The following is a 26,794-nucleotide window of genomic DNA, read 5'->3' as shown; positions in this document are numbered from 1 at the left end:
GGCTTCTGCTCTCGTACACTCCGCAATTGATACATTGAGCGCTTAGAAGCACTTGCGGTGGACAATGGAGGGGCCAGACTCGTCGTACTCCATCTTCGAGATCCACATCTGTTGGAAAGTCGAGAGGGAAGCGAGAATGGAACCTCCGATCCAGACAGAGTACTTGCGTTCTGGGGGAGCAACAATCTTGATCTTCATCGAGCTGGGGGCAAGGGCGGTAATCTCCTTCTGCATACGGTCGGCAATACCGGGGTACATGGTCGTGCCTCCGGACATGACAATATTTCCGTACAAGTCACGACGAATATCAACATCTCCCTTCATGATCGAGTTGAAGGTGGTCTCGTGGATACCGACGCTCTCAAGACCAATGAACGAAGGCTGGAAGAGAGCCTCAGGGGCACGGAAGCTATGGAGATTTCGCAATAAAGACAATGCAATTAGTGAGATTGAACCCGACATAACGTGTCATGTAGCATAGGAGGCAGGGCAGGATGGGAAACTTACCGCTCGTTACCAATAGTGATGACCTGACCGTCGGGCAATTCATAGGACTTCTCGAGAGCAGAGGACGAGGCAGCAGTCTGCATCTCCTGCTCAAAGTCGAGGGCGACGTAGCAGAGCTTCTCTTTGATGTCACGAACGATTTCACGCTCGGCAGAGGTATAGAAAGAGTAACCACGCTCCATGAGGATCTTCATGAGATAGTCGGTCAAGTCACGACCAGCGAGGTCGAGACGGAGAATGGCGTGAGGAAGAGCGTAACCCTCGTAGATGGGAACGGTGTGAGTGACACCATCACCAGAGTCGAGGACGATACCGGTGGTACGACCAGAGGCATAGAGGGACAAGACGGCTTGAATGGAGACGTAGAAGGCGGGGGCGTTGAAGGTCTCGAACATGATCTGGGTCATCTTCTCGCGGTTGGACTTGGGGTTAAGGGGAGCCTCGGTCAAGAGGACGGGGTGCTCTTCAGGGGCAACACGGAGCTCGTTGTAGAAGGTGTGATGCCAGATCTTCTCCATGTCGTCCCAGTTGGTGACAATACCGTGCTCGATGGGGTACTTCAAGGTGAGAATACCACGCTTAGACTGGGCCTCGTCTCCAACATATGAATCCTTCTGACCCATACCGACCATGACACCCTGGTGGCGGGGGCGACCGACAATCTGTTCGGGATAGGAGGGGATTTCATGACAAGTAGAGTAGTGATTGTGAGAGACAAATTTACATTTTGTTGAACACTCCAGTCGCGTGTGAGTTGCGAGGAGAGGGGGTGGTCCCACACATTTACACGAGACGTCACAACAAATTCACAGCTGGATTCTTACCGAAGGGAAGACGGCGCGAGGAGCGTCATCTCCAGCGAAACCGGCCTTGCACATGCCGGAGCCGTTATCAATAACCAAGGCAGCAACTTCGTCTTCCTATTAGTACCGCAAGAAGAGAGGCATAGATATATAAATTCAACAGTTAGATACAGATGCTATTGAAATCCGAAGGGGGATTGCTTCATTCCAGTCCACTCCTCGGTGTCCATTAGACAGTAAGAGCACATTGATACTTACCATTCTAGTGTGATTGGAAACAGCGGAGGAGTAAAACACCAGGAGATGGAGGAAAGCGGAAACGACAGTTAGTTTTGAGACTTCCGATATGGAAGATGGCATGCTCTATCACTCAGGCTGACATGCCGCTCCTCTCATCAGGGCAGTGGTTTTAGCTGCGTTCTCAAAGCAGCATAAGACGGACTGCGACAACCAGATACGCCATCAATTGACGACAAACGCGTTGGTCCAAAAGTCATGACAGAAGGTAGGGTGCGAAGCGCATGGTGACAACAGTAGCGATTGATAACAACCGATCGATGGACGCAGCCAGACGCGTGATAGAACATGAACAACAGGATATTGAACGGAAAGAAGCAAGAAAAGTGTTGAGAGATGAAGACAGAAGGCAAGGGGAGGGAGAGGAACAGCCAATTGGGGCACGACACACCAGAATGATGACATGACAAGCAAAAAGCGAGACATTGACGCGCGGTGCATGTTGATACAATGCAATATAATGCAGTGTGATGATGTGGTTGTACGTACTTTGCAGGTGAGCTTTGGTATGAAAAAAAAAAGAGAGAGGGAGGCGGAGAAAGTAAAGAGGTGGGAGCTGAGTGAGTTGGTTAAGTGGAGATGATGAGAAAAAAAGAGATGGAAGGAGACCGCTTCCAGTATATATAGTGGTCCAGGGAAATCTGGCTAGGCCGGGGGAAGGGCGTTTTATCACACAGTCTGCTTGATTTTGATTTCCTTTTTCCTACAGGACAGACACACCACACCACACAGTGCGCTTTTACTGTCGTTGGCCTCCAATGCTACTGATAGGAGACCAAAAGCGACACAGCCCAGCCCTTTAGTCGATGCCTTTTGCGATGTGTCTCAATAGTATGAGATGGATCCGTGCTTGCAAGAATGAGCGTCGCTCATTGGTCTATCCGCCCTGTCGTCCTCCGCTGGTAGACATGACATCGCATGAGATGGTCATCCATATCCTTCGCCCTGCGCACCTGTCCTGCAAAAAGAAGCAACTGAAGATGACGACAAGGGGTCTCCAGGTTGCCGATGCTTGATTCTTGGCTAATTATGCCCTGAATGCCCTGCATCGCAACTAACTTTCAGCGTGTACGACATGTGAATGAACAGTAAGTACGTCCCACCTTTTTTTTTTTTTTAGGAGAAAGAGGCCGACTTTACTCTTCACACAAGGCATCGCTCCCTGTAAGCATGCCAGAAAAAGATATCGATACAGCTCTCCCTTTTCCTGTCAATGCGATGCGCAAGAGCATGAGCAAGAGCGCAACACCTCTATAGCCTAGAACCGCTCAAAAATGACAATTGTCGATCGGGCAACATCCGATTCGAGTACTGCCTTACCTGAAAAGCCTCCAACGTAAAAGGACCAATCGTCTCTCCGTGGACAGTAACCGTTGACCGCAGGATGCAACAGAGAACAGAGCAGCCCGGCCGCCACGGAGGCGCATTTTGATTGTAGAAAATTGTCTCTCCCTCATAGTAGATACGGAAAAAATAAAATATCCTGAGCTGTGGACGCGTTCGTAGTCAATTGATGGGCACACAAAGCGTCATAACCTATATTTTAGCATAACACTGAATTCCAATCGAGTGGAGTGGGTGCTTTGTTGTTACTGGTGGCAATGTCGATTCATGTCTACCTTTGCTGCATCGCCTCCAGTACGAAACGGCTGTTGCCAAGGAGAGAGGGGCGTAAAGCGTCATCAACTTATGCCATTGCTTCCCTTTAATGCACATTCCCCAACTGCAAAGCTAGCTCATAACCAGTGATTCTCGCCGGTGATTATCACCGGTGAACAAAGAATCGGTGAAATCCAGTGGAATCCAGCGAAGCTCAGTGATATAGAAGTGCTATTACCATATGTGGAATTCATCGGTGAAAAAATCACAAAAAAAGTTCATCGCGGTTAACCGTTCACCGGCGCGAATCACTTACTCATAACCAAATGCAGTTTTTTATTTCGCGTTTGAATACAATCTCTTGCAGACGTAGTGCTTCTAACAGCTGCAGCCCGAGTATTCCTGCGACGCCTCTACATTGGACTGGAGACGGACATTGGAGGACGCCTGTTTTTGCCAAAGACTCGGGGTGTCGATGATCTGTTGGACTAGTTCGTCAAACGCCTGCTGAACTCCCAACTTTGTCTTGGCGCTACACTCCACAAACAACGTCTGCAGTTTTCGGGCCAAGTCCTGTCCTTCCTGCTTGCTGACTTCTCTGCTCGACTCCTAAAGAACCACCATACAAGAAGCGTAGCAAATACGGCGCAATCGTGGAGAATATAAAGAAGTAAGATGAATTCGGTCAGTCTGACGGGCCATGCACGTCATTCAAAAAAGGACGGTAGAGGAATTCGTTGTATCGCGTGCTCGCACCTTGTCAACTTTGTTTCCGACAATCATACGGACAACCTCCTTGCTCGAGCAGTATGTGTCGAGCTCATTGAACCAGGTCTGGAGGTCATTGAACGAGTCGCGGTTGCTGACATCGTACACTAATTGAGGTTTAGGGAGAAAAGGATCATAATGGTTGGTCTGCGATGCTGGAAGGGAAAAAAAATCCGGTGTCTATGCTCGAGCTGTATTATACCTAAGATGACACCCTGGGCTCCGCGGTAATAGGAAGATGTGAGGGTCCTGAAGCGCTCCTGTCCAGCAGTATCCTACAATGCACATGTCAGAATAATAGTGATAAGTTTTTGGCGCACCAGTGAAACAGATTTGCGGACGTTTCCTACTCCTCTTTTTTTTTGGATGTCGTGGCACAATGACAACAGATACATACCCAGATGGTCAGCTTGTATTTCTTGCCCTCAACATCAATAACTTTTACTTTAAAGTCGACACCAATCGTCGCCGAGACCTCATCAGGGGCAAGAAATACTCCATCGACGAAGCGCGTGAGCAGGCTGCTCTTTCCTGTGCCACTACTTCCAATGAGCAGCAACTTGAGTGTGGCGACAGTCTCTGAGGAGGAAGTATGAGAGTCGGACATGACTAGTTTCTATGTCGAATGGGTGCAGGTGAGGGATTGAAGTGTATGATTAAGTGTTTGAGAGGGTGAAAAGGAGGAATGGGGAGTGATGTTCACGAGTTGGGGGTGTGGAGGTGTGTAAAGTGAAAGAGGAGCAAGGAATGGGGTTGGCAATGGGCGTGGTGGGGTTGCAAGAAGGTTGGTTTGCCCACTGACTGACACGCGCACACAGGCCACTTGTTCCGAGTGACTGGTTTCCAAGAAGTGGGGGGGGAGGGGAGAGGGTTCGAGCAGCGATGGTTTGCTCGTTTGCCACTGCACTGCACACGACAGACAGACACAGTCGACGCGTCCCTCCTTTCTTTCATTTGATCTCTTCTCCCACAGAACCCTACATCCTTCCCCGCGTCAACCACTCTCCGATCGTTCTCGGTCCACCATGGCGCCCAACGAGCCCACATTCGACGAGATCATCTCAAAGATCCAGTCCTGCTCAGACACCGCCGCCATCACTAAGACACTCGCACCATTCCTCAACAACCTCAGCGAGCAGTTCTTTTCCGCTCGATCCCAGGATCAGGCCGACCCCGTCGATGCACTCTCGCCTGCTGTCCACTCCTTTGCGTATCTTCATTTTCTGTAAGTGTGACAATCCTCGCGCGTCTCTGTGATACTGCGCCTTCCAGCGTATTTACCAACTCGAATGAAATCGTTTCTTTCACGGTCATGTCGCAATGAAAAAGAGTGTACCGTTGCAAGGCTTCGCATGGATTTCACCCTGCGCTGCTGGAGAAAGTCTGGGCGTTTGTCACCACCTGTGACGGAGAGCAGGTTCGCCTGGCCTCGGATAAAGGTTCGTCTTTTTTTTTTTTTTGTTTGGCTGACGGCACTGCGGTGACCCTACTCCACTACAATCGTACTGACTGTACTATATTTTTGATGTGATGTTATTTCTAGCATTGAGCTTTGCAGAGGCACTGGTCAATATGGCAACTGAGTCTCAGCAGGTATGGGGTGTCTGAACGGACGCGACAATGGGACGACATCTTGGATTTTGTGACTTATTAGACATATTCTTCTTCTATTCTAGCCCATTATCGCCATCAGACCGCTGGCCACCTTCATCCAGAGGCTGCAAATATCTCCAGGACAACTTACCATGATTCACCCTCTATTGGCAAAGGTAATCGGCCTCGGGATATCAAGTTCTCTCCATGCCAGTCACTGTGTTTGTGCAAAGGATTCTGACACGGCAACCTTTGTTATTATAGACATGTCTGTTGGCGCAGTCATTCAAGGACATCGTTCCAATCCTCGACAGTGACATCTCTGACGTGAATCCAGTGGTAATGCAGCAGGAGAAAGCTGTTATCCTGTCACCATGTTGGAATTTAGTTTGGTTTGTTAATGCGTTTTACCCTGTTTATATCTGTCTACACAGCAAACGCATATCAACTACAAGGACTTTTTGCTGTACCACTACTACGGAGGAATGATCTATGCCTACCTCAAGAAGTTTGACCGTGCTGTCGAGTTTTTCAAATTGGTAGTGAATCATCGAGACTCATGCTGTCATTTTGAATGTGCACTCACTATCACAAGTCAAGTCCTAGGAAAATAACATTTACTGATCTGACGTGCTTGAAATAGGCGGTATCAGCTCCTGCAGAAGTCGCCAGTGCCATTCAGGTCGAGGCGTATAAGAAATATATCTTGACGAGTTTGCTTCATTACGGAAAGGTAAGCGGAATCTTGCAAGGATGCCCAATCTCCGTCAAACATTTTTCTAGAATCGGGCAGCTGACTTATATTCTACATTCCGCGTTAGGTCCCTGTTCTACCCAAGTACACAGCCACGTCGGTCCAGAGATGCTTAAAGATGCAATGTGGGCCATATTCTGACTTCGCCATGGCATACGAGAAGAAGTCGAACATTGTTATCAAGACAGAACTGGAAAAAATCAAAACTCTCCTCATTCGGGATAAGAACTATGGACTGGCAAAGCAGTGTATGGAGGCGCTTCACCGTCGAAACATCCAGGATCTCACTCGCACCTACCTGACTCTTTCCATCGAGGATATCACGTCATTTATCGGTCTCGGTTCAGAACCAGAAGGGGCACGGCGGGTAGAGGGGATCATTGTCAGGATGATTGAATCAGGCGCCGTCTTTGCAACTATCAGTCATGAACACGCCGGAGGAATGGTCTCGTTCCTGGATGACCCCAATCACCATAACAACACTGGAACGATGGATATGATCAACAGTCAGATTCAAAAGGCGACCGCAATCACGTCTAGCCTTGTTGCGATGGACCAGGCCATTTCCAGCATGCCTGCATTCTTCAACAGAGTACGTTCATATCAGAGCGCGTCACTCCACGTATGCATTGGGCATTCCTTTGTATGGCGTCGTTTTACAACTGGATATTGATACATGCTTGATATTATTCACTGATCCTTAGGGATCGCAACTGTGGGATCGTGTGGGCGTCCCTACTGATGAGGCTGACTATGGCATGCACATGGGATACGATGCCTATGCTGACGAAGGTTTGTTTGCATCCTCATGTCATTCCTCTTGCCTATCTTTGTGTGGGTGCTTGGCACTGGCCGTCTGACGCTTCTGCGGTTCATCATTTTCAAATAGAAAGCCTATTCTAGTGCATCGAAGAGGAAGCGTACAAAGTCGCGGTCCCGAGGAGGAAGACAAGGCCCGCGATCGCGTGGAGGTGAGCAGGTAGGAGCGCGCACAGGGACCGAAGGGGATAGTGACGAGGACAAGGCACGCGAGGTAGAAGATGAGCAGCGGGACGAGGCCGACGACGCGTAAGAATGAGATGGAAACAGACGAGATTCCGAGTTATCATTGATATGCAGGGTATCCATTCGACGACTCCGTAGTCGCCATGAGAAGGAGACCATTCACGAACAGAAACAAAACAAAGGCATTGCACTCAATAAAAGCGTCTGTTTCCGCACACGTCTACGATCACATCGACACTACATGGAGCGTCCCTTGCAGGAATGCAACGCCTTCGCTAGTCAGTGAGACTTCACAGCGAATAGACGTTCAGCAGACGGCACACGTCTGAGAGGACACTTTATTTTGCTAGGGTGGTGCCCTGGATGCATGGACAATGCTCGTGTTGGCACGTATTTGCGCGCATACAAGGATATGTGTGTCTATGTGCTTGTTCCCTCATAGCCCAGTCGCTCTTCATTTTCACCCCCTTCATGGCACTCTCCTGGCATTCAAAACAACCTAACTCAGATATCTGCTGGCCAGCATCTAAAAGATGCAATCTAGAAAGACGGCGACGATGGACTCCTTTATTTGGTGCATATATTCCCTTGCGATCTTATGTCGGCTCTCCTTTTCTCAGATAAGAAGGAGAGCCCCCGTCAAGAAGAGATCACTTGCTCTTGTTTTGCTGCCACCTCCTGGCATATTTGCCATTGACTAGGAATCGAAATTAGCACTGACACTCAAACCTTTACTGCTTGCCGATGATGGTAAAGAAGCGGAAATCCTATATGGCGTGGTTTTTTTTTTTCCCTTGCTTATAACACCCGTCATTCTGTTCCGGTCTTGAAGTAGAAGCCGAACGCCGTTCCTTAGATCCCAGTCCACTGCTCATCCCAACTCGTTTGTTGCCAGACACAAGACTTTAACGATCATTGCTCCTCTGCATAAACACAAACATTCACGACTCAGCGACAGAAACTAGCAGATATGATTGGATCCTTAACCTCACGCATGCTTGCTATGCTGGCAGTCTTGGCCACAATCGTCTGTGTTTCCGCCTTTGATCGTAAGTTCTTGCAATGTGTGCGTGCAAATCAAGTGCTATATAATGGAAACGTACTATTACCGCGGCGCTAATGAAGGTGCAATAATGCTCATTTTTTGACAGCCATGACAGTCGATAACAGCACAAAGTTGACTTGGTGTCAGAACCAGGTCGGGTTCTGGTAAGATGGCATTCTTTTGTTTCGAAAGGGTCCTTTTGCAGACGTTTACAGCGAATATTGATGTTTTTGCCTGGAACTTCGTGGTATTGTGATAGCACAAACGTCTGTCAGGAATTGACGAAGGGTGCCGAGGCCCTCGACAACCGATGCGATATTATGACCTTGCAGTACACCTGCCAATGCCAGGGGGGCGTCATTCCCAACACCACCGGTAATATACATGGCTTCTTCTGCGTCCCACACCCTGCAGTCGCATCATAGCTAAGGTATATCGCTCTAACCTGCCACCTTACCCGCCATTCTAGAATACACCTACACGATCCCTTACTTCATGTGTGTCGCCGACGTCCAGCATTGCATCGGCGGCTGCCCGCTTTCCGATAACGGCTGCTACGCAAACTGCAACCAACGCAGCTGTGCTGCCGAATTCCCGAAGAAGTACAACCAGACTATCGCCACCTCGAGTATATCAGCTTCAACGGCGACCAACGGACCCCAGGTTACGGGTGTGCTTCCCCCAGGCATATTTGGCAACGCTGCCAATTCGAACAGAGGTGTCCAGACTTGGGCGGCCATCGGCGGCTCCAGTGTCTTGGGACTGATTGTCTTCCTGACCGCCGGAGTCTTGTTTGGTAACCATGCTTAGATCTGGAACAACTCGCGGAGGACATAGAGTCGCATAATCAAGATCCAATTGCGATGGCATTTGCATCTGCTTGGCTACATTTATCTTTTAAATAATATCTCTCACATAAGATTTTCCGAGTTCATCGATTATGGTTTGAAAATGTGTAACATTTCTTGTCGCGTCCATAAAAAATGGTCCGTGCCCCGCACAGCAGAGGCACAAACTTTGATTTCATGTTCCGAAACGGAATTGTGTGAGTTATTCTACTATGAACGACAACATCTATAACCTCACTGGCTCTGACATATATAAATGCTTATGTTAGACGACAGATGTACCCTCTTCCTCGTTCTCCTACTTAGTGATACACAAGTTCTTGAACATCAAAAACGAAGCAGACGCAGCTCCCCCGATTCATCTAGCATATTTACGGCCTTGAGGGCGAAACAACCTGGACCTTAGTAGAGTTAGAAAACGAACGTCTTGATCTACTTCCCCAGTCGTTGACCGATGCCTGGGAGCAAGGACGTTCTTCCAGCAAGCACAACATTCTGGAAGCTTTAGCAGCCAAAAGTTGATGTGTGAAGAGAAATTGAAGACCATGTCGATAGAATTAGGAAGGCTGGTTCATAGCGACAAAACTCAAAAAGGCACGTTGACCAACATCCAGTCCGCCATCGCGCCTTTGAAGAACTCTGTGCGTGAGATCAAAGGAACAAACGAGGCCAATGCCAGTTACCATTGCCAGTGATAGCTCTGCTCGTTGGACCTGTAAGAAAAAAGAGCAGTCCTTATTTCCCACATCCAGCAGCATTATATCCTATCCGGCTCCTTATTTCCTCCTGTCTAGAAAAAATAGATCCAAGCAGATGCATTGTGGCAATAGAGCGTCAGTTTGGATCGACATATGCCATATGCGTAAAAGCCATGTCCATCACTACTGTTTTCTGCATATATGGTGGCAAGACATACTCAGACCTGTACCTCGTGCTGCGGTTTGCCACCATCAGGGTTCAGATCTTGGCCCTCTCACACGCTTCTCACATCACTACAAAAACACTCGCTTTTCGCATCCACCCAGTCATCTCTCCTCCACTCCTTCACCCGCTCACTCCATCACACTCAGCTGCACGTCGACCATGCCCGAACACCTGAAACTGTTCTGTCTTGTCAGCGGAGATTCCGTCTCAAGAGTATTCCCGGTCAAGGTCCCCTCGGATGACACCGTCAGTGACCTCAAAGAGCTCATCAAGGCCAAGAAGGCTCCCGAGTTGGACGACATTGCGGCTGACAATCTCACGCTCTGGCACGTCTCTATTCCGCTTACGGATGGCGACGATGAGCATCCAGTCATCCTCGACACTCTGAATGATAAGAAGAAACTCCGCCCGGCGACTGATCTTTCCGAAGTATTCAGTGAGGAGATACCCAGAAAGACCGTCAACATCCTTGTCCAACGTCCCCAACCTGGTAAGCATTCACTCATGCTGTTCGCGTTAGTGCTTGAACTGGTCCCCTACAGCCTGTTTCTTTTTCTTGTGCTTATTCGACCTCATTGTCTCTTGCATCCTATCGTGCTGTTACATTAACTGTTCCTATCCATGTCCCCACCCATCCCTCAGAGTTCCCCGCTCGCGCCGCTTCACCCCTTGGTCCTCCCATTTCTCGTAAGTGCGCTACCTGGCGATAGTTATCAAGTACTGGTGCCTACTACAGTAGATCAATGCTAAACGTGTACTCCTTTGTTGCCATTCAAATAGTCGAAAAATGGCAAGAACTTATTGAAAAGACTGAAGGCGACTTCTTCACACCTGGCTCGATCAAGTACACGGTCCTCGTCCGGTTCGTGAAAGGCGATGCGAAGCTTCCGACAACAGAAGGAATACTGGGCGGTCTGCCCTGTATTTATCCCCGCGCAGGCATGAAAGCGAACCGGCTCAGTCTCTTATTCCTAAATCTTCCAGAATCGTCCGAGACACAGGAGCCTCCCAGTACTGCCGGCAAAGCGCTCGTGAGGATTCATGGACGAGCGATTCCTCTGTTATCGTTTTTTGGTGTTACTGGATGTGGAAAAACGAGGACGGCGATTGAGATGCTCTGCAAGCAATGGGGCTTTTATTTTTATGGAAGTCGCTCAGACTGGGGCTCCAGCGATCTCTACAAACTTCTTAAACTAGTCCGAACCAGGGATCGATACAAAACTTTCAGCGTGGAAAGCAACACGCATGTCCACGTTCTGGCGCTGGCCCTTATCCTCGCGCGCCTCATGACCTTGCACCACTGTCTCGACATCTCGGAACGCGAGAATGTCAGATTTACGTGCAAGCGATGGATGCTGTTGCAAGTCTCCTTTCAATCAATGGACATTGGTGACGTCTTTACCAGTCTATTTGAACTGATTGCCAGCCATATCCGCAATCATTATGTCGACCATGGATTCATGGCGACGTTGGTCCGTGAACGATTCTCTGAACTACGCCAGCGTCTTGTGAATTACACGCCAAACAAGACTTTCCGTGACTCTGCTTACAAGATTCTAATTATTGTTGACGAAGCTCAAGAACTCAGCAAGGAGATTTTTGGAACCTACCTCTCAGGACATGCACCTTCGGGATTTGCGCCAAAGAGCGCCGCCATCGCCGCACAAGAGGACTACAAGCGACCGGTCCTCTCTCCTTTTACCCACGGATTGTACCAAACTGCCTCGGACGAGAGTCAAATTTGCGTGATACCTTGTGGGACTGGCCTCAGCATTTTCGATATGAAGTGGCTCGACGGCTCAGCTCCTGGCCCCAAAGGCTACGTAGATCAGCTTGGACCATTTACCGATTTCGTAGGTTGGGAATCACTCGAACAGGTACGGGACTACCGTGATCTTGTGCGTAGCGCGTTACCGAATCAGGAAGCCAGGATAATCTTCGATGCGCAAGTACCAGAAACATCAATGCAAGAGCTCTTTGACAGCTTCCGCGGGCGGTTTCGACCAATCGTTTCCACTATTGAGCGCATGATCATACTCAAGCCTGGCATCAGTGGAATCGATTGGAAATCGGCGATCAAAGAAACAGAGGATACGTTAACGTCAACAGATTCCCGATATTACTACAGAGGAAATATTACTCACGACATATCGCGGATGATCGCCAGAGTTCACACATTCGAGTCGCGATACGCAAAATATCAAAATATACGGTCCACCCTCCAGCTCTTTGTGTTGGAACACTATCTGCATGGGCGTCCCGTGCTTATCAACAGTGAGGAGGCACCGCTGGTAGAAGCTTCTGTCGGGAGAATCTTGCATTTTGGCGAAGAAACAGCGACGGTTCTAGATGAACCATTTGCATTGCGTGCTGCCGTGAACTATTTCCGCAAGGAGGACCCTGACTTTTACAGTGCGATCTATACTCTGTTCCGTTCGGCACCAAACGCGTCCGTCCATGGGCACACATGGGAGACGGCAGTGCAACCTAGCCTGGTTCACGTTTTCCACGACAAGGTCCTGTCCAAAACAGCTCTAGTTGCGAAAATGAAGTCCTACGATGACCTTCTGGATCACACAGCCAAGATTGTTGGAAAGGACGATGCACCTATGCTTGGGATCGACTATAGAAGTATGTCACTAGAAGAGTTTCTGGCGGTTCGTGTCGAGAATGGTTCACTCAAAGATGGGAAGCCGGTTCCGCCGTTTTACCATCCTGCCGAGATACCCTCAGGACCTGACATTGTGTTTGTTCTCCATTTCGATAACCATGGCTACTGTCCTGTGTTTATTCAGTTGAAGATGCGAACTTCCATGAACAAATCACAAACCCAGAGTGCGTTCACAACGGTCAAGACCGATGGGGTTCAGGGTCATCTCGGAGAGATCATGCTCCAAAGGTTTTGTACCGTTTCTCCTAAACGGTTCCTCGAAATTGTTATTGGTTATCCAATTGAGCTGAGAGACATCGAGGACTTATTTCCCACGGGTAAACAAAGCGAGCGGATTCGCACAGCGCAACCCTCCGAGTGCATTTTGCTCAGGATCAACAAGAACAACATACACAGCCTCTTCCCAAAACGCCATATGGAGGCACTGGATCGCCTAAAGAGCATTAAGCGAGAACTGAACCAAGACAGTGATTATCTGGTGGACCAATGGGCAGCAAAACAACGTCAATATGAGGATGATGAATCCCATATGGGCTATAGCTAAGATCGCCCTTGTTTCTCAACTTGCTCTACAATCTTCCCGATTATCCATACGTTCGCTCCACCAGTGGCATTCTCTACTTTGTCCCTTCGACGCTTCAAAGCCCTTTATATTGCATTCATATGGCCTCATGAAGGCTTTTCAGACTTTTAGCTCGCAATCAATAAACTCTGGCTGTCCAAATCGCTGTTTGATGAAACAGGCTTACGGTCGCACTAGTGGCACCCTTTGCAACAGGTTATCAATTTCTGGACAGGCAAGCAATTAAGGGATGGAGAAGCAAGTGCGAGTACAAGGCAGGAAGGTGAAGACTCGTGTATGAGCCGAAAGACTTGGTGAAATTTGCAGTTATATCCGGCAAAAAAGGAACGAAGCATGATACAAGCAGCAATATGGATATTTCTTTGTCTGCATCTCGCGTGAAAATTCAATAATGGCCTTTGGTAGTCCGCTGTGCATTTTGAATGGCTGGGTTCCTCAGAACCTTGACCAGGATCCCTTGGGGACCACAGCTTTACATGATGATCCTGTCCTGTCAAGTACCAAGATGCTGCACGCTTAGGATATCTGTGCAACAGGATAATAGGGAGGAGGCAACGTCGCCTTTATAGGAAATGTCACAGAATCTCTTGACTAAACAGTTTGCGCCATTCTATCGATGATTAGGTGTCGTTCTTGCGATCGAATATCGTGTGGCAAGGATTGAAAAATCTAAGTAATGCAATAATAATATCAACAGCAAATGTTAGCAAACACCGACCCATCAAACGCAGAATTCGCATAACGAAGCAATCCACAGCAACATACCACTTGATACTTGGCGACAGTGTCCTTGTCGTCGCCCTCCAGCAGCCGAAGAATGCAATCGTGCAACAGACCGTCGACAACCTGCGTGTCGATCGATCCTGTAGGCACAAATCTCCGAAGCGACATCAAGTTCCGGAACAGCCCAATGGTCCTCCACAAATATCTCTCCCTGGCTTCTTGTCCCTGCGCCGTCAAGATGTGCCGCGGCGTGAGCGGTTGTGCTGCCTCAACAAACTGATCCCGATGCAACTGAGCAGTCTGGAGAATAGCCTCGAGAGTCGCCTTCAGCAGCTTCTCCATCTTGTTTTCCTTCTTCTCCACATAGTCCAACAACTGGTCCAAGATTGCCTTTAAGCAACGCGACTGTTTAGCCGAGTACAGATCCACCCCTCCTGCGGCAAGGAACTGCGTGATTTTGGGGCACAGACTCTTGGCGACGACTTTGCCCATCAATTCCTTGTCCATATCCTCCTCATCCTCATCATCTCGTTCGCTTTCCGAATCGCTATGGGTATGTAATGCAGATGAACGCACAATCGTATAGGAGGACACAGCTTGGTGCCAAGACTGCTCTGAAAGATCTTGCCTGACACGAAGCGGGTTCCAAAGACAGGTCTCCTGGCGCACAAAGAAGTCAAAGACCAGTGGCAGAAGGAGTCCGCCGTATGCCTTGTTATAGTCCTTGGGATAGTCTGTTTTCCACGCCTGAAAGTGTCGCTTCACTGCCTCAATCGTTCTGAATTCTGATCCGACCTCCTTGAAAATGTTCACGCGGCGTTCTTCTAGCTCCATGACGGCGTTGCCAAGTTCACGGTCATCCCCGGCACCTAACTCATCGTCTGTGGACAGTCCATCATGACTCTCTGACTCCTTTGGATTCTCTCGTGCGTTATCTTGATCGTCTGTTTGAGTTCGCTTCCTTTGCGCTTTCCGGCGCTCTCTCTCGGCCCTCCGTCTTTGCCGCGCTGCAAAGGGGTCCACGACTATACTCCTTCCGAACTCATCGAACTCTGGCGGTGCTCCATTCCGGTCTCCCTTCCCAGTGCTCTCGTCATCAACAACATTTGCAAACTCTGCCAGGTCGTCCTTCAAGTCGAGTCGTCTGCGTTTCGCGACCACCTTTGTACGTTCTGAGAGCATGGATGTATAGTCGCGCTCGATGGTTTCCAATTCTGGGAATTTCTCCTCGAAAAACGCAGCCAAATTTCGGCAATATGACCGTAGCTCCTGGAAAAAGGTATAGCGTGCACTCAATTTGGCCATGCCCTCCTCCGCCTCTGCAGACCGAAGCATGATCTCGGCCTTCTCATGGCGAATATGCTCCAGTTGCTTGCTGTGTTGGCTGTTCTGTTGCTTCAAAGTGTCGAGACGACTTTGTAATCGACTTCTAACACTGGCAATGTTTGGTATCGGGGAGACAGTTGGGACTAGAGATAATAAGGCCGCTAGTTAAAATATGAGGCGTTGTACATCAATGCGCGATTACATATCCTAAACTTACATGTAATGCCTTTCTGAACAGAGACAGTCTTATTATTTTTCGCTGCCTTGTCAACAATACCGGCATTGCGAATCTGTTGCATCTCCCACTCTCTGGTCTCTTCGTCGTCGTCTTCCTCCTCCCCGTTTCTATACATAGAATGATGATGAAATGGATGAGGTGTTAATAATCACTGTCTCTTCCATGCCTGGTCCGCCGCAACAGCAAGTCAGTGCCTCGATCCTTACACTTCATCAATAAGCTCCTTGCGTGCTGCTCTTCGGGTCTTTTCAGCCCGTCGCTGTGCTTTGGAACCCAGTGCCAGTTTATCGCCCATAACCTTTTCGAGATCTAGTGTTGAAACACAATGGCGATAGATATGATGAGACGCAGTCCGGTGATACAAATTCCTTGAGAAAGAGCGATGGTCCTGGTTTCGTACCAGCTTCGCCATCGTCCATGTCGTCATCCTCCTCCCTGACCAGTCTAGTATTTCGTTCTTCAACAATCTAGTATCAAGAAGATGCTACTCTGTGAGCCACTGCTGATGCAAATTCCAATATACATGCAAATAAAATATAAAGGGATTGTTGCTTACTCTGTCATCATCTCCGCCTGCCAGCGAGATAAATTCCTCTTCATCTCTATCGTTTCTTAGTCGCATCTGTTCACGTTTCTTTTTCGCAAGGTGGATTGCATGTGCATCTGGTATGATTGTTGACCCTATAGCGAGGTGGAAAAAAAAAAAGAAGAAACCCACCAGATCAGCATCAAAGATCTATATCTCTCCGATTCCACTTTCAGGGCTGCGGGTCGCAATATCAAAAAGCCATACCTCCGAGAAGCGTAGGAAATTTCTCTTCTGTAAGACTCTCTCTAGTGTGATGAGATCGGCTGGATGGTGTAGTGGACAAGGTTGATTTCCTCAGTTCTTCCAATGCCTCCTTGCTATACGAGATCGAATTGCCAACGGTCGCTCGACTGGTGATACTGGGCTGATCCAGAGCTGATTCATCCTTTCCTTTGTTGAGCGCCAACTTCCTGCTTGCGGAGCTCTTCTTGACCTTGAAAGTATCCACTGGCTCCTATGTAATCGCAGCGTGGACATGATCCGGTTAATATCGGCCGTGGGGATGGACCATGTTGATAAAAATCCTGCGCTCTCAATGTAATCCACTTGCCTGTTCTTCGTCGCCAAAACTCAGAACTGTAGTCGCCGTCTTCTTCTTGATCTTTTTCGATTTGACGGCAGTCTCTGTAGTGTTTTTAAACCGAGACCATATAATGTTAGTTACGGTCAAGGTACCAGGGGGCGCGGGCTTTAACAAACTGGAATGAGTGTTGTTGAGATCGCTGTACCTGTGGTGTTGATAGCTAACGACTCATTATTAAGAGGGTCCTCTGCTGTGGGTTCCTCGCCGTCAACGTCGATCTTTTTGCGGATATGTCGGTTCTTCCTTGGCGTGAACATTGGTAACAATGGTGATGGTGAACGGAGAAGCAATGCAGAGACTCAAACAGGTTACAACTGAAATAGTTTATGATTCGCTTATGCTTATGGGACTGTCGTGTGCTTGAAAAAAAAAATCGTGTCAAGGGCTGGTCGAAGTGTATCTTGCAGCACCAGCGCAGCTTGCGGCTACAACTGTCAGGCGTGCGGCAGTGCAAAGCATGGTCGCTGCCATACGGTCGACCAGCTTCAGAGACGAAGGCATGCTTGATATACGAGCGTACTCCAAGGTAGCCTACATGGTCAGAATCTTTTCTCACACAAACACCTTCAGTCACCATAGATAGTGACTTGGGGAAGACGGGTCAAGTTGCCATTGATTTCTTCTAGGATTGTAAGAAGGGAGGTACCCTATGGCTGGCGGTAAGAGAGGGGCCAGGGCCAAAAGAATCGTCGGCACGCACTTACCGGGTGACAGAGGCGTGAAGAGCTGTGCGCCAGCTACAACAATAGATCGCCCGACCCCCCCCCCCTCCGCGTGATGACGTCTCACCTCCAGGCGATTTGTTCGCGTTGGTATAAAAAGGTGAGCACCGTGGGTTTGGGCCTCTTTATCTCCCCATCACAATCATCCCTTGGTCAAAGTACTCATCATCTCACATCATGTCCTGGCAAGCATACGTCGATAACAACCTCGTCGGTACCCACAAGGTCGCCAAGGGCGCCATCTATGGCCACGACGGCTCCCTCTGGGCCTCCAGCCCCAACTTCAACGTAATTTTTTTGCACTTGTGTTCTGCTTCACCTGCTCATCTCCACCCTCCGTTCCCACACCCTGCCATGTCGGACCTATTCGTCGGATTATATGCTGGACAATATTCAACGCATTTTGGATAGACTATCAGGACAACCGTCAACTGGCGCGCGATTTCTCTTCGATGGAATAATATTGATGTTCGCTCTTGAAAGAATACGCGCTGTACTGCAGAGGGCATAGCAATATGTTTTTTATCTTGGTCCGACATGACCCTGTATTGTGTTCCCACAGTGTCAATTGCTCACTCTGAAAACATTTTCTCCTTTGCTTCAATTCTATCAGGTCGGAGGTGCCGAGGTTCAAAAGTTGATTGCTGCCTTCAACGACGAGAGCGACATTGCCGCCAACGGCCTCTTCCTCGAGGGCAACAAGTTTGTCTTCTTGAGAAAGCCCGAGCCCCACGTTATCTATGCCCGCCACGTAAGTTTCAGAACTGATATCCCTGAAGCCTTTCTTCCTGGTTTCTTTTTGGTTTCTTTTTTTTTTTTTTTTTGCACCTATTGTTGGAGACCCAATCCAAGGACTAGATGGGTCTCGAAGATGGATGATACTGAGTTCAGGGGGGAAAGGAAATAATGGACACGCGCAAACATGCTGGACAAACTGGAGACATGTGCACGGCACAACGACAATAGGCATACAATTGCATGACTCTATCTCCCCCTTGAGTATATGATCCTCCGCATTTGTCTGTATGCTACGTCTTATGCACTGAAGAAGAATATCAGCAGGAGGCTGAGGATCAAAGACGGGTCCCCATGGTGCCTCATTGATCATCTGGGCACCAATGGCTGGCGCTCAATCGGCTCTTTTTGTTATTTTTGGCTGCAAGTGTCTATTTATGATTCCGTTGTCTACTTGCCTTTCCGCTCCCATCCTTCGGTCAGACACTTTGAACAGACCAACTCTAACCCTTGCACCGTCCTATCCTCTTCCATATCATAGGGAGCCACCGGCGTTGCCTGCGTCAAGACCACCCAGGCCGTCCTCGTCGGCTACTACGACGAGAACATCCAGGCCGGCGACTGCAACACCGTCGTCGACAACTTGGCCAACTACCTCATCAGCACTGGCTATGTAAGTCTTTGTCACAGCACTCCGTCGTCCGTTCTATCGACCTTTTATGCAGCGCGATGCTAACGTGTGATTATCTATCCCTATCTCTAGTAAACAACAATTCTCATCTTGTCTCTCGCCTGCCTTGTCGTGACATACCTCCGCGTGCGATGGTATATAAAAATAAAAAAATAAAAAAACAAAACTAGAAAAGCAGCTCCAAAAAAAATGTATCAATAAAAAATGCTTTCCTTTGATGCTAAATACTAATGCTTTATCGACGCATCGGACGACAACAGAGATACTCTACTATGCATCATTGCCCTCCTCGTCTTCGTCTTCGTCTTCGTCTTCACCTTCATCTTCGTCTCCGTTCTCAAGCTCATAGTCCTCTTCGCCTCCACCGTCGCCCTGTAAGGCATCAACTTGTGCTCGGAGTGCATCATTGTCTATACGAATGCAATGAATAGTAGATACGTTTAGTTTACATACTACCACAACACATGCTTACATGAACTTTTGTCAAAGACTTACAAGGATCTAACTCTAATGCTCGGGACAGCTTCTCCGTAGCAGCATCAAAGCGTTCCATGATCATATCCTCATCCTCAATCAGGCCTGTCGACATGAGATATGCCTGCCCCAACTAAATTCCCAGAGTATAATGAAAACAGAAAGATACCGCAGATCAGTTATTGCGGCTCAGTAGATGTGGGGCTGCAAAGCCGTGGCAGCACTAAATCAGAAAAACTTACAGCTTCAAGGGTTTTGGCATCGCCCTCTTCATCCTGCATACCCTCAGCCTTTACTAATAACTCGATTGCCTTCTCCACGAAATCCTTGGCCGGGTTCTCGTCGCCCTGACTTTGGTTATCCACCAGCCTTGCCTTGCTGTACAGACAAGATCCATAAACACTCAACACATCCGCGCTAGAGTTGAACAACTCACTCTTGCTCTCCTGTGCGTCCTCCAAATGCTGGATTGCCTGATCAAACACCTTTGTTGCAAGATCTATGCAGGCAGAGATATACAATGCGTTTAGAGACAAATGACTAAGGCCATTCATGTATGGCCCTGAAAGTAGCATGTCAAAGATGTTACCTATGTTGTAAGTCAGATCCAGAGAAACACCGTATTCTTCCAATTCTTGGGCGGCACGAATACATTCTTCAGTAAATGCAGATCCAACCTCGCCCTTCAACAACCCCAAGCCCTTGGTAAAGTGTTCAAGAACTTGATAAATCAGCAGGGCCTCTGGTTTCCCTACAAACGTAGCAGCATCCCGCTGCTCCTCCGATGGCTCCTCATCTTCTCCTTCATCCTCCGGATCTAAGGCCTTCATGGCCTGTCGACGAACATCTCTGGCCTGTGAATAATAAGATTGAAGACGGGACGTTAGATATGGACTGAGAGCAGCCAATACAGATCTTCTTCTCCTGCTCTTTCCTTCTCTTCGTATATACCTGAGAAATCTCAGCAATGCCCAATCCCACCAAAGCATTGCCGTTCTTCTGAGCCGTCCTCTTGACCAAGTCCTCGAACATCCGTGTGCCCTCCTGCAACATCTCGGACGAGGGCATAAAGTTTCCAATTGCAACTACGCACGCTGCATGATGTATCTTGGTCTCTACCATCTTGGATGCAACCTCCGTTCCGTCGTTGATCTCGATATGCGCGTTCGCTTTATCCAGAGCTTCGAATTCCTCAATAGCCTTATCAAACAGCGCCTTGGCCATCCTGGACAGTCCTGATCCAGAGTCCATAGAAGTTGGCTTCTTCAATGCCTCTTCACGCGCCATCTGGAAGAGCTCCACTGCGCTGGGCGGGGTGTCGAATTGGAGAACAATTTCGCCTTCAGCGCATCCTTCGCAGTCTGGGTCCTCACAGTCGTCCGCGTGTGCTGTCGTGTCCTTGCGAGGTTTTTTTGACTCGTGTTGGTCAGATTGGTGGTCATTCGAAGAACTTGAGGCTTCCGGCGACAACGCCTTACGCTTGTGGATTGAAGTGTCTGTAGAGCTCATGGTTGTGGATTCAAAGAGTCGATGGCAAAAGACAAGTATGCGATCGAAGGCAGATCTGAACCAGATGTCTGAAGAGGCACAATAGACACGATGACAACAGTCACCGCAAGTCAGGGTCTGGGTGTCATCCGCAGGCTGCTTCTGGAAAGTGCAAAACGAACGACGGCCGACATTATCCATGCAGCGAAGTCAAATACAAAGCAGCGATCCACGTTTCTTTGCGAAAATAAACAAAACATTTATTGAACCCAACATCCTTGCCGCCATCCTTCTTAATACCATGATCTCGAAAAACATTTACTATGTGTGGCCATGGATGATATTGGATTACGTTTGAGTCAGCGAAAAGCGTTGCAGCGGGATACAATTGAGACATGAACCAGGAATGAAACAGAAATATGAAACTTACAGCAGCAGCCTTGACACGCTGGGCAGCGCGCTTGCCAGTCTGCGCCTGGAAACCAGACTTGATGGCCGAGACGGATCTCGTCGATCCACAGGCTTCACATTGCAAGAAGAACAGACGGTTCTCCTTGGTCAAGATGGTATCGGGCGATTTGCAGGTCTTGCAGGTAACATATTCGACAATATAGCGACGCAGAACAGCCTCAATCTGCTTTTGTTGGAAACGACCCTTGATCACAAGACGCTGCGAACCGTCGATCGATCCAGAAGTACCCAATTCCGCAAACAAGAACTGGATAACGTGCTCGGGCTGACGATGCATCCTCTTGCAGATATCGGCGACGTTGGCAAAGACCGTCTTCTTGTTACCATCACGCATGACGGAGGGAGGAACAATCGTGTAGCGCTTCTTCTCACCAGCCAACTCAGGGTTGTTCTGACGAAGGATCTTGAACACGCGGGACAAGAGCTCCGTGTATGTGTAGTCACGGTTGGTACCGATCCAGCCCTCCTCAGTGTCAGCTCCAACCTTGGCGCTTGTACGTGCGCCACCCTCCTCATCATCTGCAGCAAAGATGTCGTCAGGATCACGGGCGTCATCATCGCCCTCCTGGTCCTGACCATCCTCGAATGCTGAAAAGTCGACCTTCTTGGACTTTTTCTTCTTCTTCTTCATATCGCCGAAATCAAACGACTCGCCAGCATCAGCAGCAGCACCTTCCTCTCCACCTTCGGCGGCGACTTCCTCCTATCCATTGGTAATTGTGATTATGAATAATAAGAATAAAATGCCATTAGAAGTCTGCTCATGTCAAAATCCATAACTATTCAGTGCAAGCAGCAGCAGCAGCAGCAAGGCAGATATAGGCGCTTGCTGATACAACAGTGTGCCTCCAAACATACCTCAGTCTTGACCTTCTTCTTCTTCTTTTTCTTCTCGCCAAACATGGCCATAGGATCCTCCTCGGCGGCATCTGCGGATGCAAAGCAGGAAACAAGTGAAGGACGATGCATCGTTAAAATATGCTATGAGTGCAAATGCAAGCCCTCCATCTTGGTTTTTGATTTAATGCAGCGATCCAAACAAGACATGCTCCACGTTACCAGCAGCTGGTGCGATCTCCTGAGGCTCGGCAGCGGCCTCCTCGACGGGCTCTTCCTCGGTCTTCTTTGACTTCTTCTTCTTTTTCTTCATGCTAAGATCAAAAACGAGCTATTGGCAGCAGAAAGGGCGTTGTGTGATGGTAAGGTTGAAGTGTGATTAGTCTCTCCTTCAGTTGCAACCTAAATGAAGATACACGGCGGCAGTTGCTGCTCTGTTGTTATATAATAGCGTTAAATCGTCGATGTAACTAAAGAAGGATGTGTTCGAGTTCGAGACTGTCGACGTCCAGTTTGACATCTTACTTCATCGTCCTGAATCTCCATGGATTCGAGCTTCTCCTCAAGTTCGGCGGACATAATGGTGTATGTAGAGTTGTGTGATGCAAGTTGCAAGATCGAGCTGCTGTAGTGCTGTAGTAGTATTTTGAAAGGGCATAGTTTGTGGCTTTTGGTAGTCCTGCAGGAAGAATAGTGGTCACATACTATTTATTGAATAGAAACTATTGTACAGGCGCGCAAAGCAAACTAATATACAATTTTTATCGGTAGCGCTTATCCATTTCAGCGCGGGCAAGGAAGGCAGCACGGAGCTGGGCGTTGATGTCTTGATAGAGATTTTGGATCCCTCCTGAATGATCCTGAGGGTGCGCTTGGTTGCCTTGAGTAGAGTGAACAGGTTGATAGTGTTGATTCAAAATATAGCCTGGCTGGTGAGCGACTTGTGTATCTTGGATAGCACTGAGTCCGAATGCAGGAAAAGTGGAAGAAGAACTTGGCCCTGGACTCACCCCCACGTCCGCCATTTCATCGTCTTCGTCCTCTGAGCTCTTCTGCACCTGATTCCATGCGGTGTTGGCGGTAAACATCATATCCTGGGATGATGGTGGATAGCATTGATACTGCTGTTGCTGTTGCTGTTGCTGTTGCTGTTGCTGTTGCTGTTGCTGTTGCTGTTGCTGTTGCTGTTGCTGTTGCTGTTGCTGTTGCTGTTGCTGTTGCTGTTGCTGTTGCTGTTGCTGTTGCTGTTGCTGTTGCTGTTGCTGTTGCTGTTGCTGTTGCTGTTGCTGTTGTTGTTGTTGTTGTTGTTGTTGTTGCTGTTGTTGCTGTTGTTGCTGTTGCTGTTGCTGTTGTTGTTGTTGTTGCTGTTGCTGCTGCTGCTCGGAATGTACATCGATCGGTGTTCTCTCCGTATCCAAGGGCAATTCTGTAGGGATCCCAAAGCGTGCTGCATGCATTTGGTGAAGGATACCATTCATTCCTGAATACAACGCATAATCTTGAGGGCGTGATTGAGACCCTTGATTATGGATAGGAACTAGTGGCGCCAACTCTGGAGTCCCATTCACAGTGGGTCCTGAGGATTCTGAAAAGGGAGAAGACCTCGTTGAGATCTTGATTGGACTGAATGCTCTGAAGGATGAGGCAGGGTGAAACAGATCGTCTCCTTGAGATGCGTGAAACGGACTGTCGCGTTGACTCTGAAATAACGGTAGATTTCCCGCATCAAGGTCATCTTCCTGTGCAGCGATCATCGTATCAGGGCTGTCCAATGGTGGAGAACTATGCCAGTTACCATTTTCAACGATATGTATTAGCGACCTTACAACCATTCGCCACCATTGTATAGTGTCACGAACGGGAAGACTTACTCAGAGTTCAGCTTTATGCGCTTCATCCTTTTTAGTACTCGTCCTTCGATGAGATCAATCCCACTCTCAGCGGGCTTCACTGCATAGCTCTCTTCAGGTTGACCATGTTGGAATGGCTGATATTCAGCAGGCCCAAGCAGATCGGTGCTTTGGGCAGGAACGCCTCCGTCATTGGTTGTATAGCGATCCCTTTGCTTGCCGCCTGCAGTGTATCGGCGCTTCATCCGTGGGGGTGACAAGTAAGAGTGCTGCGCAGACTGGCAAGAGGGTAGTGTCAAGGCTGCTGTGGCGACTGCTGTGAGAGGATAAGGAGTGATGGTGAAGAAGTATGGTATTCTAGGTAGACTGAACAATGGGCTTGCAGAGGGAGATGACGGCGTGCGGTTGAGCTTGGTCGGGAGCGTCATTGCGTCCTCCCTTGTGCTGCAGAGGCTTTGAGTGGGACGGAAGAGCGGTGAATGAGAAGTTTGGACGATGCGAATGGAATGCAGAAAGTGGGAGGCAAAGAGCGGAAGCCAAAACATAGACTACGCATACCCTTTTGCACCTGTGACAGCTGAGAAAATTATGCAGTCTAGGGTCGTACAAGGGGACCGGCATTGAACGCAATTTTTACAAGAACAACAGGGATCTTTGGACTCCAACGTTGCATAGCAAAACGGTCCTCTCATGCAAAAGTGATGGCATTCTACTTAAGAAACCAGAACTTCCTGAGCCTAATGATGTAGTTAACTTTGATCAGCGAGATAATTCTGAATCAAGACTTGGTGGATCCAGCTCTTGATAGGCCGGCGTCCAAAAAATTGGTGGCAAAACCAAGTATTTTTTTTGTGCCATGTGTTAGCCACGGGCAACACACTAATCAGGATTGCAGTGCACGAAGACCAGAAAAACCAGGTCGACACTTCACGACGTTCACCAAGATCAAGGCGCAGCTGTATGCGTCTTGTTTGCCAAGGAACCAACCTCGCCCATTCTATTTCCGGAAATGCAAGCGGGCTGTGTGATCTCTACCCTGTAACTCCAAAAGCGCTCAATGACGCCATGAACTATAGCAGCACTCAATTTTTGTATGTTTGTAATTGTCAATGACTTCCACCCCCCTCCCCCCGTTGTCACGTTCGTTTGATTCCAATAAAACTCTGCTCTGTCGGTCTCATCTTGTGACAGAACAGCGCACACCCTATTTCTCTTATTATTTCCGGTAGGAGGAATGTGATGATTAATCTACGCTCAGCATCCTGTAACCGGTTTCATCGCGCACATTATTTAGTGTTGAAGGAGGGGCCTCGATGGCATGCTGAAACTCTTATAATCGTTGTTGTTGTTTTTTTCCTCGGATGAGAGTTATTCCCCTCCAATTGGATTTGGGTTATCAGAAGGAAGGGACCCCACGGACAGAAGAATGATGATGTCTGTCTTTTGGTCGCCTGTGGAGGACGGGTGGCTAGAAGAGGTGGGAGGCCTCAAGGAAACTACGCTATGACGACAGCTGAATGCGTGCACACGACTTACACGAGTCTGTTGAAAGAACCAAAAGGGAATTGCAGTAATGAAAAGCAGTGTGCGTATGGTCATTAACATCCAAAAATAACCGGCTGAATTACGGATCGTCGATCAATTTGCCTGAGCCTCCGTCCCTGAGAGAAGATTAATGACGATGGGTCTGCGAGGGAGGGCAAACGATAAACAAAGACTATGACATAATCGGAACCGAAATAAGCAAGTAAGTTTTCGCCTTCAGCACAGGCCCATACTCAAAAGAAACGGCGCGCTTGACTGTTTGTTTTTGGGCTAATCAGTCAGCCCTTCTTTTATTGCGATCGTCGCGTATAAAAACCTAGACCCCTTCTTCCCTCTTCTCTTCTCTTTTTTTTTATTCTCATCCCTCCCACCAACTGATCTACCCATAAAACCAACCAACCAACCAACCAACCACTTCTACGACCAACCACAACCACAACTACAACAATGGCTCTGACTTTCTCCGACATCTTCAAGTTCCTCTTTGCGATCATCCTCCCTCCTCTGGGTGTCCTCCTCGAGAAGGGCTGTGGTTGCGACCTGCTCATCAACATCCTGTTGACCTGTCTCGGTTATATCCCTGGTACGTACTCCCTCTTATCAGGCCTTGATAATCCTCGATTCTGCTTCAAGAATGCCCAAACCAAAGTACTTACTTTTCTCCATCCTCTATTTTCGCCTGACATCTCTTAGGTATCATCCATGCCTTCTACATTATCCTAAAGTATTAGGAGTCCAGGAACCAACTGGAGAATATAACCGGACCCCCCCCCCCCCCCTCTCTCTCTTTCTCTTTTCAGGATAACAAATACCGCCTGATTCAATCAACTTCCAACTATAATCCGTAATCCCCGTAACATGCGCATGCGCTCACCACCACCATACCGTATTCTGTATTGTACTTATTAATAAACACACACGCACATACACGCATACACACATACACAGACCAAATCAAAATAACTGCTTTTTTTTTTTCTCCTGGCAAGCGCCGTGTTTCTTCTTACTATGGTTTTCTCATAAGCATGCACAACGGATCATTTTTTTTGCTTACTGCACAATTTATTTGTCAAAATGGGGCACATGTATCTTTATTTGCGAAAATGGGAAATGAAAAAAAAAATA

General features: G+C 48.4%; 10 protein-coding genes across 10 annotated transcripts; 5 read left to right on the top strand and 5 right to left on the bottom strand.

The window, feature by feature from the left end:
• Positions 1–32: 32 nt before the first annotated feature.
• Positions 33–2,165, bottom strand: BC939DRAFT_438068 (actin). The gene is made up of 5 exons (XM_051553792.1): positions 2,097–2,165; positions 2,031–2,034; positions 1,332–1,427; positions 508–1,169; positions 33–409 (listed from the first exon to the last, which is right to left on the bottom strand). Exons 2-5 carry the CDS (start codon positions 2,031–2,033, stop codon positions 43–45), a joined length of 1,128 nt encoding a protein of 375 aa, XP_051416751.1. The 5' UTR covers position 2,034; positions 2,097–2,165; the 3' UTR covers positions 33–42.
• Positions 2,166–3,464: 1,299 nt separating this feature from the next.
• Positions 3,465–4,882, bottom strand: BC939DRAFT_438066 (P-loop containing nucleoside triphosphate hydrolase protein). Its single transcript, XM_051553791.1, has 4 exons — positions 4,372–4,882; positions 4,177–4,249; positions 3,963–4,081; positions 3,465–3,815 (listed from the first exon to the last, which is right to left on the bottom strand). Exons 1-4 carry the CDS (start codon positions 4,579–4,581, stop codon positions 3,585–3,587), a joined length of 633 nt encoding a protein of 210 aa, XP_051416750.1. The 5' UTR covers positions 4,582–4,882; the 3' UTR covers positions 3,465–3,584.
• BC939DRAFT_438064 (uncharacterized protein) lies at positions 4,873–7,553 on the top strand. The gene is made up of 10 exons (XM_051553790.1): positions 4,873–5,199; positions 5,304–5,413; positions 5,518–5,567; positions 5,651–5,743; positions 5,832–5,906; positions 6,002–6,106; positions 6,211–6,300; positions 6,389–6,913; positions 7,026–7,113; positions 7,211–7,553. The coding sequence occupies exons 1-10, from the start codon at positions 5,000–5,002 to the stop codon at positions 7,222–7,224; spliced, it is 1,350 nt and encodes a 449-aa protein (XP_051416749.1). The 5' UTR covers positions 4,873–4,999; the 3' UTR covers positions 7,225–7,553.
• A 611-nt stretch (positions 7,554–8,164) lies between these two features.
• On the top strand, positions 8,165–9,358 carry BC939DRAFT_224519 (uncharacterized protein). Its single transcript, XM_051550809.1, has 4 exons — positions 8,165–8,375; positions 8,478–8,535; positions 8,631–8,746; positions 8,841–9,358. The coding sequence occupies exons 1-4, from the start codon at positions 8,297–8,299 to the stop codon at positions 9,179–9,181; spliced, it is 594 nt and encodes a 197-aa protein (XP_051416748.1). The 5' UTR covers positions 8,165–8,296; the 3' UTR covers positions 9,182–9,358.
• Positions 9,359–10,302: 944 nt separating this feature from the next.
• BC939DRAFT_499197 (uncharacterized protein) lies at positions 10,303–13,358 on the top strand (the record flags this gene model as incomplete). The annotated part of the gene is made up of 3 exons (XM_051559915.1): positions 10,303–10,633; positions 10,786–10,830; positions 10,924–13,358. The coding sequence occupies 3 exons, from the start codon at positions 10,303–10,305 to the stop codon at positions 13,356–13,358; spliced, it is 2,811 nt and encodes a 936-aa protein (XP_051416747.1).
• A 566-nt stretch (positions 13,359–13,924) lies between these two features.
• BC939DRAFT_438053 (nineteen complex-related protein 2-domain-containing protein) lies at positions 13,925–16,107 on the bottom strand. The gene is made up of 4 exons (XM_051553789.1): positions 15,891–16,107; positions 15,664–15,791; positions 14,163–15,589; positions 13,925–14,066 (listed from the first exon to the last, which is right to left on the bottom strand). The coding sequence occupies exons 1-4, from the start codon at positions 16,094–16,096 to the stop codon at positions 13,989–13,991; spliced, it is 1,839 nt and encodes a 612-aa protein (XP_051416746.1). The 5' UTR covers positions 16,097–16,107; the 3' UTR covers positions 13,925–13,988.
• A 1,648-nt stretch (positions 16,108–17,755) lies between these two features.
• Positions 17,756–19,079, top strand: BC939DRAFT_473315 (putative profilin; the record flags this gene model as incomplete). Its single annotated transcript, XM_051558341.1, has 4 exons — positions 17,756–17,866; positions 18,192–18,329; positions 18,855–18,986; positions 19,077–19,079. The coding sequence occupies 4 exons, from the start codon at positions 17,756–17,758 to the stop codon at positions 19,077–19,079; spliced, it is 384 nt and encodes a 127-aa protein (XP_051416745.1).
• Positions 19,080–19,233: 154 nt separating this feature from the next.
• Positions 19,234–21,202, bottom strand: BC939DRAFT_438046 (uncharacterized protein). Its single transcript, XM_051553788.1, has 5 exons — positions 20,430–21,202; positions 20,068–20,332; positions 19,721–19,977; positions 19,500–19,611; positions 19,234–19,414 (listed from the first exon to the last, which is right to left on the bottom strand). Exons 1-5 carry the CDS (start codon positions 21,165–21,167, stop codon positions 19,275–19,277), a joined length of 1,512 nt encoding a protein of 503 aa, XP_051416744.1. The 5' UTR covers positions 21,168–21,202; the 3' UTR covers positions 19,234–19,274.
• Position 21,203: 1 nt separating this feature from the next.
• Positions 21,204–22,897, bottom strand: BC939DRAFT_419349 (domain found in IF2B/IF5-domain-containing protein). The gene is made up of 5 exons (XM_051553054.1): positions 22,800–22,897; positions 22,497–22,605; positions 22,296–22,366; positions 21,397–22,140; positions 21,204–21,287 (listed from the first exon to the last, which is right to left on the bottom strand). The coding sequence occupies exons 1-5, from the start codon at positions 22,851–22,853 to the stop codon at positions 21,285–21,287; spliced, it is 981 nt and encodes a 326-aa protein (XP_051416743.1). The 5' UTR covers positions 22,854–22,897; the 3' UTR covers positions 21,204–21,284.
• Positions 22,898–26,116: 3,219 nt separating this feature from the next.
• On the top strand, positions 26,117–26,400 carry BC939DRAFT_499192 (plasma membrane proteolipid Pmp3; the record flags this gene model as incomplete). The annotated part of the gene is made up of 2 exons (XM_051559914.1): positions 26,117–26,252; positions 26,363–26,400. The coding sequence occupies 2 exons, from the start codon at positions 26,117–26,119 to the stop codon at positions 26,398–26,400; spliced, it is 174 nt and encodes a 57-aa protein (XP_051416742.1).
• Between the last annotated feature and the right edge of the window lie 394 nt (positions 26,401–26,794).

The sequence above is a fragment of the Gamsiella multidivaricata genome (assembly GCF_025024155.1).
Source record: "Gamsiella multidivaricata strain RSA 2152 chromosome Unknown BC939scaffold_5, whole genome shotgun sequence".
Taxonomy (NCBI): domain Eukaryota; kingdom Fungi; phylum Mortierellomycota; class Mortierellomycetes; order Mortierellales; family Mortierellaceae; genus Gamsiella; species Gamsiella multidivaricata.
This window is presented reverse-complemented; position numbering and strand designations above follow the sequence as displayed.